Below are 13365 nucleotides of genomic sequence, written 5' to 3' on the forward strand. Positions count from 1 at the left end.
GGTGTGCCTGACCCAAGCCATAGTGTTTTCAATCACTTTATATGCATGTGAAAGCTGGACAATGAATAAGGAAGACCAAAGAAGAGTTGATGCCTTTGAATTGTGGTGCTGGTGAAGAATATTGAATATGCCATGAACTGCCAAAAGAATGAACAAGTGTCTTGGAAGAAGTACAGCCAGAATGCTCTTTAGAAGCAAGGATAGTGAGACTACATCTCACATGCTTTGGACATGTTATCAGAAGGGACAAGTCCCTGGAGAAGGACATCATGCTTGGTAAAACAGAGGGTCAGCGAAAAAGAGGAAGACCTTCAACAAGAAGGGCTGACACAGTGGCTGCAATAATGGGCTCAAGCACAGCAACAATTACAAGGATGGCGCAAGACCAGGCAGTGTTTCATTCTGTTGTTCATAGGGTCGCTATGAGTTGGAACCAACTCGGTGGCACTTAACTGGGCTTGAAATGAGCCATCCCAGAGAGGATCTCACCATCATTGAGGAAGAAGGGCCAAGAGTGGAGCACGTCCTTTGGACCCTGGATCCCTGTTCTCAGAGCTCCCGGAACCAGAAGGCAGAGAGAGAGATGTAACACTGTAAACAGCGAGAAGCAGTGGCAGAGAAATGGCAGCAGGAGGGACTGGCAGGAGACGGTGCAGTGGGATTCCTAGCCCACAGAGTGAGAAAGCTGTGTGCCTTCAGGCCAAAACTTAACGATGGAGTGGGGTGCCTCGGGGCACTTACCAGCAGAGCTAAAAGAGCTTTCTAACACTTGCCTGAGCAGGGCATAGGCCAAGGGAACAGAGAGAGGTGTGCCTGTGGGCTAAGAGGCTGTCCTGATGGAAGAACTATATCCTGAGTGTTTCTGAACCTGAATTGTACCCTGTTACATCCCTAATAAACCCCGTAACAGTAAGTATCACCTGTGAGTTCTGCGTAGCCATTGCAATGAATTATCAAACCCAACAGAGAAGTAGAGATTGCCATGGGAGGGACAGTTGGTATCAGAATTGGTAAAAATGGCAGAGAGAGGCGGCATTGCTAACATCTGCCTCATAGGAATCAGCCTTGGGCTGTTGATCTTGATTCTGCTCCCTCCGTGTGAAGTTAGAGGAAGTCAGACATCACCCCATGCCATTTTTACAGGGTCAATTTCTAGGAAAAGTCAAAGAGGAGAGGAGTCAACCCTCATCACTCCTTGTGATAACAGGCCTTCGCTGGTCAGTCTGTTGGCCTGGCCAAAGACCCGTGACCACTTATAAATTAATGATGACCTTTCATACATATTTTTAAGTCAATTACTATTATTATTTGGTAATGGAACTTAAAATTGTGAAAAATTTATAATAAAGGAAATTTTGCTTTGCAATAGAGAGAAAAAAAATGTTCTGTGATTGTACTAGAAAATCTACAATTAAAGAATGTACTCCAGCAGCACTGTGCCGATCCCTGGTAGTTGTTTCCCAATATCCATTTTTTCCCTTCTTCCTCATTAGCCAAATCCAAATTTTGTTCAGGATAGCAATGTGCCCATTTAAAGACACTCATCTTCCCAGACTTCCATAGACCCACATGGCACAGCTTCTAGACAACAAGATATGAGCAAAGGTCTACTTTTAATTTCAAAATTAAAAAACAACCAACCCAGCTGGCAAACCCCTTAGCCCTTCACCCTTCTACCTTTGACTGTTCTCCTTTGACCTGCCTGGGACATGTATGTTGATCATAGATGATAACAGACATAACAAGTAAAATAAATGTTAAGATGGTATATGAACAACAGTAACTCATATTCATTGACCCAAACTCACACTTTCAACAGTAGTTAATGAATTAAGTCTTACCACAAGAGTAAGAAAGTAAGAGTGACTATGAATTATACTGGAATAGAGCTGAGATAAAAATGATTGATTACACTATCACTCACCAAAGAAACCCAGAACTTCTGTGGTCCAGAGTAAAACCCACAGAGGATCTGACAGGGGGTGGGTGGAATGAAGATTTCAGGTAACGGCTCCTCTTCCTCTTCCGCTTCTGCCTGCTCCTCCTGGAATATTTTTTCTCCTTCTTCTCCCAACTCTTCTATTAGCTGCTTCCTCCTTTTTTCCCTTTCTTTCTCCTTCAACTCCATTTGTTTCTTCCTCTTTTCAATTTCTATTAATCTCTTTTTTAAAAGAGACATTAAAAAAAAGGAAGATATAAAAACACCTGCAACTCACATTCATGCTTTTATACTATCGGGGATGGACAAAGAAAGTATAAAGAAAATAGAAAAACTCACAGCTCTGATATAACCAATAATCCCATTTAAAAGTAGCTATCAATTTGGGGAAATTTTTATTATTAAAATATTCAAATCATTGGAATGACCATCATTTCTGTTTTACTCCCATCAATCCTGGTTTTACAGAAATTATTCAGTCATTTTTTTTTCCTAATAATGATGCTAAATACAGTTTCTCAAAGAGCTTATCACTGTCCACTGTGAATTAGGCAACTGAAATAATCCACAAGGGGAGTTGTTCCCAACTTTAGTAATCTGTGATTTAAGCCCTCATCATCTATCAACTGGCCATTGCAAAAGACTCCTAACACTGGTCTCCTTACGTCGCTTCTTTCACCTCTTCATTCTGTTTACCCTTCAGAATTATCTTCTTAATTTTTATGACCTCATTACATCAGTCCCTTCCTCAAAAACTCACAGTGGATTCCAATAGTCCAGGAATTAAATTGGAATGTCTTGGTTGGCCTTAAAGAGTGCATTTGCTGGTTAGACTCCTGTCACATACCCCTACAATTGTATCCATCAGCTTCACTAGTCCATTCTTCATTTCTTAAAAACACCAAAAATGCTCACAACTCTACCTTCCTTCGGGATGTTCTCTCAGCCTTTGCTGCCCTTCTCTCCATTTTCATCCTGTCAAAATCTTTCCCATTTTTAAAGTATTAATGTCACCTCCATGCAGCCATCTTTCACCCCACCCCCACCCCTTCATCAGAATCATATCTTCTTCTTTCCTTCCTAGGATTCTGTGTGTGCGTGTGTGTGTGTGTGCGTGCATGTGCACACATGCTTTAGAAAAAGGTTTACAGAGCAAATTAATTTCTCATTAAACGATACACATATTGCTTTGTGACACTGGCTGTAAACCCCGTGACATGTCAACACTCTCCCCTTCTCGACCTTGCAGTCCCCATTTCTATTCGTCTAGCTTTCCTGTCCCTGCCCCTGGGCTGGTGTGTCCATTTAGTCTCGTATACGAGGTTGAGCTACATGTATTATTGTCTGTTTTATGGGCCTGTCTAATCTTTGCTTGAAGGGTGAACCTCAGGACTGACTTCAGTATTAACTTAAAAGGGTGTTCGGAGGACATACTCAAGAGGTTTCTCCAGTCTATGTCACACCACTAAGTCTACTATTTTTTTGTGAGTCAAAATTTTGTTCTACATTTTTCTCCAGCCCTGTCCAGGACCCTCTACTGTGATCCCTGTCAGAGCAGTCGGTGGTGGTAGCCAGGCGCAATCTAGTTGTGCTGGACTCAGTCTGATGGAGGCTGTGGTAGTTGTGGTTCATTAGTCCTTTGGACTAATCTTTCCCTTGTGTCTTTGGTTTTCTTCATTCTCCCTTGCTCCAAACGGACACCCTTAGGATTCTTTTCTTTTTCTTTTGGTATTTATTCACTTCTAAAACAGTTGGCTGCTTTCTTACAAGATTATATGCTCCTTAAGGTCAGGGACTATATCTTATTCTTCTGTGTATTCCCCAGCATGTTATTGTTGTCAGGTGTCATCGAATCAGTTCCAACTCATAGCAACCCTATGTACAACAGAACAAAACACTGCCCAGGACTGCACCATCCTCACAATCGTTGTTATGCTTAAGCCCACTGTTGCGGCCACTGCGTCAGTCCACCTCATTGAGGGTCTTCCTCTTTTTCACTGACCCTCTACTTTATCAAGCATGATATCCTTCTCCAGGGATTGGTCCCTCCTGATCATATATCCAAAGTACTTGTGACGAAGTCTCACCATCCTTGCTTCCAAGGAGCATTCTGGCTGTAATTCTTCCAAGACAGGTTTGTTCGTTCTTTTGGCAGTCTGTGCTATATCCAATATTCTTTGCCAACACCACAATTCAAAGGTGTAAATTCTTCTTCAGTCTTCATTATTCATTGTCTAGCTTTCACATGCACATGAGACAATTTAAAACACCATGGCTTGGGTCAGGCACACCTTAGTCTTCAAAGTGACATCTTTGATTTTTTAACACTTTAAAGAGGTCTTTTGCAGCAGATTTGACCAATACAATACATCGTCTGATTTTTTGACTGCTACTTCTGTGGGCATTGATTGTGGATCCAAGTTAAAATGAAATCCTTAACAACTTCAATCTTTTTTCCATTTATCACGATGTTGCTTATTGGTCCAGTTGTAAGGATTTTTATTTTCTTTATGTTGAGGTGTAATCCATACTGAAGGCTGTGGTCTTTGATCTTCATTAGTGAGTGCTTCAAGTCCTCTTCACTTTCAGCAAGCAAGGTTGTGTCATCTGCATAATGCAGGTTGCTAATGAGTCTTCCTCCAATCCTGATGCCCCGTTCTTCTTCATATAGTCCAGCTTCTCAGATTATTTGCTCAGCACGTAGACTAACCGACTCCTTGTGGTGAACAGATACAGCCCTGACGCACACCTTTCCCGACTTTAAACCACGCAGCATTCCCTCCCCACCACACAACACAGGGTATTTTGTATTCTAAAGAAAGAAAAAACATTACAAGATACTGCTTCAAGGATATCTCATACCAGAATCTTAGACTTGACACTTGTGAAATGGAAACATTTTAGGTTCATGTCTTTGATTTCATAGGAAACTACATCATGATCCAGATCCTCCTCGTCCTCACTTATGGGTGGAAGCGGAGCTTCAAGGACAAATCCATTCTCACAGATAATCAGTAGAGTACTTTCAAGCTTAAAAAAAAAAAAAAAAAAGATTAAACATATCATTTACAGTTGGACAAATTTTTAGAAGCACAGTTCAAAAGATTATAATCAGAGAAAATAAAATTACTACATATATTGAGCATTTTTTCAAAAGACTGAATTCCTCACTGCAGTTATTACTGGTAATAAGTCAAGCTAAGATTTTTCTGTATTAAAAATTAGGTTTATATCTGTTTCTTTTATAGATACCATAACATTTTTTGAACCAAAAATATGGTTATGAAGTTTTTAGACAAAAACTAAGAGTATTAAAAATAAGAGTGGCAAGGAAAATCTGTAGTGTGTAGGCGCCATATTCTGTCTGAGCTTCCTTTGATGGCTCATTCACCATCTGCCTGAGTTCATTAAACGGGGATGTTCCCAAGGTTTTTGGCCTCTTCCCTCTTCTCCTCTCTCTATAAACTCTCCCTGGAAAACCTCATAGGCAATTCAGGCTTCATTATCACTCACACACAGTTAGATTCCAAATTAATCTCTCCAGCCCAGACCTTTCTCTTGAGCTCCAAAACCGCATATTTAATGTATGGGAAATTCCATCTATATATTCCTCAGCACAGTGTTCAACACGTTTATTCCTTCATTCATTCATTCACTCATTCACCCAGTTATTTCATTCTACAATTATTTATTATGTACCCACTATGTACCTGGCAAGGAGCCCTGGTGGCGTAGTGGTTAAAGCAGTTGACTGCTAACTGAAAGGTCAGCATTTGAAACTAGTTTCACAAGAGGAAGATGTGACAGGCTGCTTCTGTAGAGATTTACAGCCTTGGAAACCCTGTGGGGTTGCTATGAGTTGGAATCAACTTGACGGCAGTAGGGTTATGTACCTCGCATTTTATTAAGTGCTAGGAATAAAATTGTAATAAGAAAAATAGGTACAGTCTCTGCCATTATAGAGCTTATCACCCATCATTTAACAAATCATAGGAATAAAAGTAAATTGTAACTGTGACAAGCGCTGCAGAGGTGCCATGAGAGCAAGGAGGTTATGCAAAGCTTCCCGAGCAAGTGGCACCTGAGCTTTGAGCTGAAGGATGAGTAGAGAGAACTACAGGATGGCTTGGCAGAAAGTCTGAGAGAGCATTCTATCTAATGGAGCACGATGTGCAAATGCCATCTGTAGGAGGAAGCTGCACGTTCGAGAAACTGGAGGTAAATCTGTGTGGCTGGAGCAGAAAGAGTAAAGCGTGTGTGCGTGGGCAGGGGGAGGAGAGGACAGAAGTACAAATGGTAAAAGAAGAGGTGGGTGGTCATACAGTGCCCTGTAGGCAAGGTGAAAGATTTTGATCTTTAGCTTAAGAACAACAGAAATCCTTGAGGGGCTAAAAGCAGAGAGACAAAATCAGTTTCCCATTTTGAAAACACTGTTTTGGCCACCCAGTGGAGAATAAATTGTAGCGAGCAAGAATGAGTGATACGAGCAGAAGGGAGGCAACTAGAGTAGCCTAAGATGGTGATAGCTTAGACCAGGGCAGTGGTTGTGACCATATATAAAATTGGACAGATTTGAAGATATTTGGGAGGTAAAAATCAATAATCTATCCTGAGGATGCTATGGAAGATGGAAATACTAATATTAGCTCTCAGATACTTGAGGCTGCTGTACAAATGATGATGACATTTACTAAGATAAGGAACACCAGAGCGTAAGATGGTTTGGGTGGGATGATCATAGATTGGTTTGGACCAGTTGTATTTGAGTTGTCTTTGAGCCAAGTAAGTAGCAATGTCAATTAGGAAATCACATATACAGACACGGAGAAGTCTGGACTGCCTGCATAAATTTGGAGTTATAATAAAGTCGTTGGCTTGAATGGCATCACCTAGGGCAAGAGCACAGAGTGAGAGAAGAAGTTGAGATGGAGCCATAGGAAACCTTAACACTCAATGGCTGGGTGAAGGAGACTGAGAAGGAATGGCAAGATGTGGAAGAGAAAATCTGAAGAGCATAGCATCACAAAAGTCGAAGGGAGATGGTGTTTCAAAGAGGAAGGAAAAGTCAACAGGGTCAAATGGGGCTAAGAAGTCAAGAAAGACAAGAACTAAAAATGTTAAATGGGTATCATTGCTGCCCTTAGAAATGCTGCTGTGGTGGAATAATGAGACTAGAAGTTAGATAAGAGCAGTAAAGGGGAGAATGAGATGTAAGAAAATGGAGACCGTGGGAAAAGTCAGTGAGCTGAGAAGAGAGAACATGAGGCCAAGGAAAGTTAGGGTTTTCTTTGTAAGTGGAGAAACTTTAATATACTTCAATACTGATGAAAATCATTTAGTAAACAGGAGAGGTTAGCTTTATATAATAGAAAAGAGAAAATGGTGTGAAATCTTGAAAAAAGTGGGAGAGAGTGAAATCTGTAGGATAAGAGGCAGACTTCGCCTCACGTAGGAAGGGAGACAGCTCCTCTACTATAAAGATGGAATTTTATGTTGGGTAGTGGGAAGTTGAAGGAGTTCCTGCCTGAGTTCTTATCATGGATTGGATTATGTCCCGCCAAAAATGTGTGTATCAAATTGGTTAGGCCATGATTCCCAGTATTGTGTGGTTGTCCTCCATTTTGTGATTGTAATTTTATGTTGAGAGAATTAGGGTGGGATCGTAACACCACCCTTACTCAGGTCACCTCCCTGATCCAAGGTAAAGGGAGTTTCCCTGGGATGTGGCCTGCACCACCTTTTATCTCTTAAGAGATAAAAAGAAAGGGAAATATGCAGAGAGTTGGGGACCTCATACTACCAAGAAAGCAGCACCCGGAGCAGAGTGCATCCTTGGGACATGGGGTCCCTGCACCTGAGAAGCTCCTCAACCAGGGGAAGATTGAGGACAAGGACCTTCTTCCAGAGCCATCAGAGAGAAAAAGCCTTCCCCTGGAGCCGACACCCTGAATTTGGACTTGTAACCTACTAGACTGTGAGAAAATAAACTTCGCTTTGTTAAAGCCATCCACTTGTGGTATTTCTGTTATGGCAGCACTAGATGACTAAGACAGTTCTGTCCTAGTTTATCTATGAAGTAAATGATGCTTTAGAGTGAGAGTGCAAGTGGGAGTCTTGAAGTTTGGAAAAGGGGAGAAGTTTGGATATGGTCATTGTGGGTGAGACAAGGAGCTGATAAGAGCAATGTCTAGGATTGCTGAACCATTCTATGGGTTGTGTTGAGGCCATTTAAATCACTAAATTATGAAGAAGCTAATCTTCTCTGATGTGTGACTCTTTCCAGAAGCTCCTGGGTGACCACTGTAGGGGAATATAAACCAGTTGGGTGCATCCAGGAATGGGTTTTTGCCAGATGAGTATGAAGAAAAGACAGAAGGATAAGGGACAACAGAGCATTGGAAGAATATTATTGATCCTTATTGAAATGAAGAATTACTCAATTTAAGCTGAATATGAAGGGAAGCAAAGATAAAAGTAGAATGATGGGTTAGAGAAAGCAAAGAGATGAATGAACAAGAGGTCCCTGTGACATCTGAGACGTACTGGAGCAGGAGTAGCTAAATGAACAGGCTGGAAGGGAGAGAGGTGGAGGTTAGAGAGTTGGATATTTACATAGTCGGTTTTAAGGTTGAGTTTTTAGAAGTGATAATACTATCCAGTGAGCAGCTGTGAGAGCATGTGGCTGAGCTGTAAAAACTACTGGACATTAAACCCAAAAACCAAAGCCACTGCCATCGAGTCGATTCTGACTCACAGCAACCCTACAGGACAGAGTAGAAGTGCCCCATAGAGTTTCCAAGGAGCGCCTAGCAGATTTGAACTGCCAACCTCGTGGTTAGCAGCCTAGCTCTTAACCACTACACCACCAGGGTTTCAAAATTCAGAGGCTGACCCTGTTTGATTGATTATCCATATAGTGCTGATATGCAGAATTGCTTTCTGTCGCTGCATGCTATGGCCCCCATTGCAGGACCCAGGAGCGGGGCTAATAATTCCAACTGTTATTCTCTATCAGATCGCTTTGTTATGTAGTAACTGAGATTTAAGCATAAAGACAAATAGTAATTACTTACATGAGAGGCCGAGGACCACATTAACTGGCAAACAGGTCCAGGAGTATTAATATAACCTATCGGTTTATAATCCTTTTCCACGTCAAAGAAGAAGACAGTTTGATCTTTACTCTTAAAGAAGAGAAACACACCCAACGAAGGCATTTTATTGTGAAATGTATTCCACTGAGCAAAAAGCAGCTTTTAATAGCATGTAGGATATCCACTGTACACTTAACACCTACAATGAGCACGTATCCCAGATTACTCTGGGAGAATCCTTATGTCAAATATTTGCTACATATGCTCCACAAGAACACTTGACAAACTTTGTGTTCCAGTCCTTGGCTCTGAAAATATGACCACGATACTTGTACGTGAGATTTTCACAAAACAAGAGCCACAATACATACACTCTCCTAATGCACGAAGAATTTATGCAGTTATTCACTTAATTTATGTAAATTCTACTGAAGAACATACCCCTGCTTAAAAAAAAAAAATCGTTGAAACTGATTATAATTAAGACATCTAGCAGGATTCTTAGTTAAAAATGTTCTATTCATTTTAAATAAGAAAAGCATTAGAACTAAATTCATAAGTGTATTTTAAAACACCATGCACAGACCACACTGAAAGAATGTGAATACAAAGAAAGAAAAATACGACTCCATTTCTTGGAAAATTCATATCAGAAAATAAGGCCTGATCAAGCAGTGAGACTTATAAGGTTAACCACGAAATTTTAATAGGAGACAAAAGGAATAATGTTATTTACCCCTGTGGCTAGAACTTCTCCATCACGTTCAAAAGCTAAAGCAGTGATGCGAGCAGTATGGGGTTTGAAAACCTGTTTCAGTTGAATTTCTGCATCCAAAATTTTCTTTCGTCCTGCGAAAACTGCAAGCTCCTTTGGATCATAAAGTTCAAGAAGTCGAACGACGCCATCTTCAAATCCGGCAATGATCTGTGCTCCAGTGTAGCTCACCTTGGACAGAAATGAAATGCAAGGGACTTGAGATTAGTTAAGAAAGTATGGCACTCGACAACAGATAATTCTGTATTTTATTGAGACTTAAGTAATTCAGCATTGGCTGCCCAGTGGGAATTCTTTACACCACTTTCTGGTAACTTCTATCTATTCTAGGATAGTTCCTTATCACTGCTGACCACGAGAAGCATAAGCAATGAGAATTCAAAGGTTCACTGAACAAACACTGGTGGACTGCCCACCTCCCGTGTGCCGGGCAGCCATCACCAGCAACCCAACAGTGAGCATAAACAGACTCTGCCCCTGCTGTCACAGAGTTCACGGCTAGTGGAGGGGACAGGCATTAATCGATCACACAAATGAGTGTGGATGTGTGAACTGAAATAAGTACTAAAGGAAAGAAACTTAATCTCTGAGAGCATCTGACAAAGAAAGCAGACCAGGACTGAGGGCTTCCCTAAGGAAGAGCTGGTGGAGCTAAGGTCAGAAGGATGCCGTCTTAGTTATCTAGTGCTTCTATAACAGAAATACCGTAAGTGGGAGGCTTTAACAAACAGATTTATTTCCCCACAGTTAGGAGGCTAGAAGTCCGAACTCAGTGAGCCAGCTCTAGGGAAGCTTTCTCTCTCTGTTGGCTCTGGGGGAAGATCCTTGTCTCTTCAGCTTCTGTTCCTTGGCTCCTTGGTGATCTTCACGTGGCTTGGCATCTATTTTCCCCCATCTCTGCTTGCTTGCTTGCTTGCTTGTTTAATCTCTTTTGTATCTCAAAAGAGATTGATTTAAGACACACCCTATACTAATACTGCCTCATTAACATAACAAGTTCCCAAATGGGATTATAACCACAGGTATAGAGGTTAGGATTTACAACACATACTTTTGGGGGGCACAATTCAACCCGTATCAGATGCTCAGGAATTAACTAGGTAAAGGAAACTGGGAAAAGGACTCCTGGGAGAAATCATTTGTGCAAAGGGCCTGTGGTAGAAAAGGACAAACTTAGGAAAAGTTAGTTTGACTAGAGCAGACTGGGTGAGGGAGTAACGCTTCCATTAGAGGCTGGAGAGGGAGAGAGGCAGATCCAGATCTCAAAATGCCTTGCATGTCCCGTTAAGGATTGCCTTTATCCCAAGAGCAATGGGAAACCATCAAAAGCTTTTTAGGTGAGGGAGCGGGGAGTTGACATGATCAAATTTGCTATTTCAAAAAAGTCATCTTAGCTTCAGTGTTAAGAATAGAGCTGAGATGGCCTAGAGAGTATCAAGCGAGACCTTTTGCAAGATCTTTTAAGAGGTGGCTGTCACACTCCCAGAGAATGATCGTGGTCATGTGGTCTGAGGTGGTGTAGTAGAGGTGAGAGGAAGTGAACATATTTGAGAGAGATTTACCAGGCATAACGGACCAATTTGGTTAGAGCTGGATATGGGGGAGGAGGCAGAAGGAAGTGTCAAAGATGCCTGATAAAGCCATTTACCGAGACAGGAAACACTGAAAGAAAGCCATGTGTATGTGTGGTTTGTTGTGGCTGCTATCATTATTTTAGAGGGAGTGGTGGCTGGGGGTGAGCAGAGGAGCATGAATTTTGTCTTGGCCACATTGAGTCTGAGGTACCCTCAAGGTCTCAAAATGAGGATGACAGGTATTCTGCACCACAGAGGAGAAGTCTGGTCTAGTGATAACAGTCTGCAATGTCTAAAAGCACTAAAGCTGCCAGCTTGGAAGGCCTTCAGGAGAAGGGTAGACATATGGGTATCCTTCACAGCCAAGTGACCATCCCTGAGTCCAGGCAGGTTTAGAAGTCTTAGGAATAGGATAACCGCACTTCAGAGAGTGCCTTCATTCAAAATTTGTTAAGTGTCTAAAATGTACCAGTATCTGTCAAGGCACTGGAGGTTCAAAGAAGAATAAGGCAGTCACCACCATTAAGAATAAACAGTACCACAGGAAAGAAAGACAACAGAGCAAATAATCTCAGTACTCTGTGAAAAGTGCTATGAGACAGGTATGTACACAGTCTTGGAAGAACTGTCACAGAGGAGGGCTACCTATCTCTGCTTGAAGGTGACGTCAAGGAGAGCTACACTGAGGAAGTGACGTTTGACCTGAGCTGAGCCATAAAGAATAATGTGGAGTCTTCTAGAAAGGAAAGGGCGTACGGAGAAAGAACACTCCAATTCTAGCATAATCTCCATATGATCATTAGTCGGATGTCTGGCTCAAAAAAGGAAAACTTTCTATGGATATACAACCATCTGGATAAATATTTCAGTTACTTGGGCTGTATTTTAAAGACCTCAAGTAAGAGTATAAATAGATCTGAACAAATGAGCCAGGTCTGGCAATTCTAATATCCCATGGTTTCTATTTATTCTAGCCTCATCATTTTTCTGGCTCTGTCCCCTGGCATGACTTCTCCTTCTGGTCTTTTTTATTTTTTTAATATATAACCTAAAGTTTACTTTTTAACCTTTTTTTTTTTTTAATTGCCCTTTAGGTGAATGTTTACAGCTCAAGTTAATTTCTCCTATGAAAATTTATACACATATTGTTATGTGACACCAGTTGCAATCCCTCTAATGTGACAGCACTCCTCCTTTCCACCTCAGGGTTTTTTGAGCTGGTTGAGCTCCTGTCCCTTTCACCTTCTTCTGATCTTGATCCCATCATGATATTCGCCTCCATCCCAACCATCTCCATATCTATTTTGGGCCTGGAACATTTTCTCTTTGACTTAATCCCAAAATCTTAAAGATGTAACAACTCCCCAAGGCATTTTTAAAACATGACTACAACTTCTTTGACATGTCTCCCATGAAGCGATGGGGCTTAAGTCCCCTTCCCTTTAATCTTGGTGGTGCTTGTGACTGGTCCAACTGATACACTATGGTAGAGGTGACACCATGTGACTTCTGAGTGGAGGTCACAAAAGGCCATGTAGCTTCTATTTTGTTTGTTGGAACACTTGCTCTTGGCGTCACCTAAGAAGTGTGACCACCTTGACGCTCCCATGCTGTGATGAAGCCCAAGCCACACAAGCCACATGGAGAGGCTATTATGTAGGCCCTTCTGTCAACAGTCCCAGCTTAGCCCAGCCTTCACGTCACCCAAGCCCAGGTGCTGGACTACTGACAAAAAAACCCCAAATGAACTGTCTATATACCCGATTCACAGAGAAGAGGAGCAACATAAAATGATTGTTGTTTTATGCCACTACATTTCAGGGTAGCTTATTACATAGCAATAGATAACTAAAACAACTACCAATCCTTGCCTTGTTTTTTTCCCCATAGCTCTTTTCATTATCTTAACATGCCACACATTTTACTCATTTATTTTGTTTATTGTCTGTCTCTGCCCCTGCCTCCTACTCGAAGACAAGGTTC

At 41.5% G+C, this 13365-nt stretch overlaps 1 protein-coding gene across 2 annotated transcripts in view; it reads right to left on the bottom strand.

Annotated features, from left to right (window-relative positions):
• The window catches only part of CFAP44 (cilia and flagella associated protein 44), a 261809-nt gene that overhangs the window by 83317 nt on the left and 165127 nt on the right, over window positions 1-13365 (bottom strand). For both annotated transcript variants that reach the window (XM_049876494.1, XM_049876485.1), the window contains 4 exons: window positions 9770-9979; window positions 9013-9123; window positions 4802-4969; window positions 1925-2161 (listed from right to left, as the gene is read on the bottom strand). In XM_049876494.1, the coding sequence (XP_049732451.1) occupies window positions 1925-2161; window positions 4802-4969; window positions 9013-9123; window positions 9770-9979 (726 nt within the window). The remainder of the gene's footprint in view (window positions 1-1924; window positions 2162-4801; window positions 4970-9012; window positions 9124-9769; window positions 9980-13365) is intronic.

This window comes from Elephas maximus, chromosome 1 (genome assembly GCF_024166365.1).
Source record: "Elephas maximus indicus isolate mEleMax1 chromosome 1, mEleMax1 primary haplotype, whole genome shotgun sequence".
Classification (NCBI taxonomy): Eukaryota; Metazoa; Chordata; class Mammalia; order Proboscidea; family Elephantidae; genus Elephas; species Elephas maximus.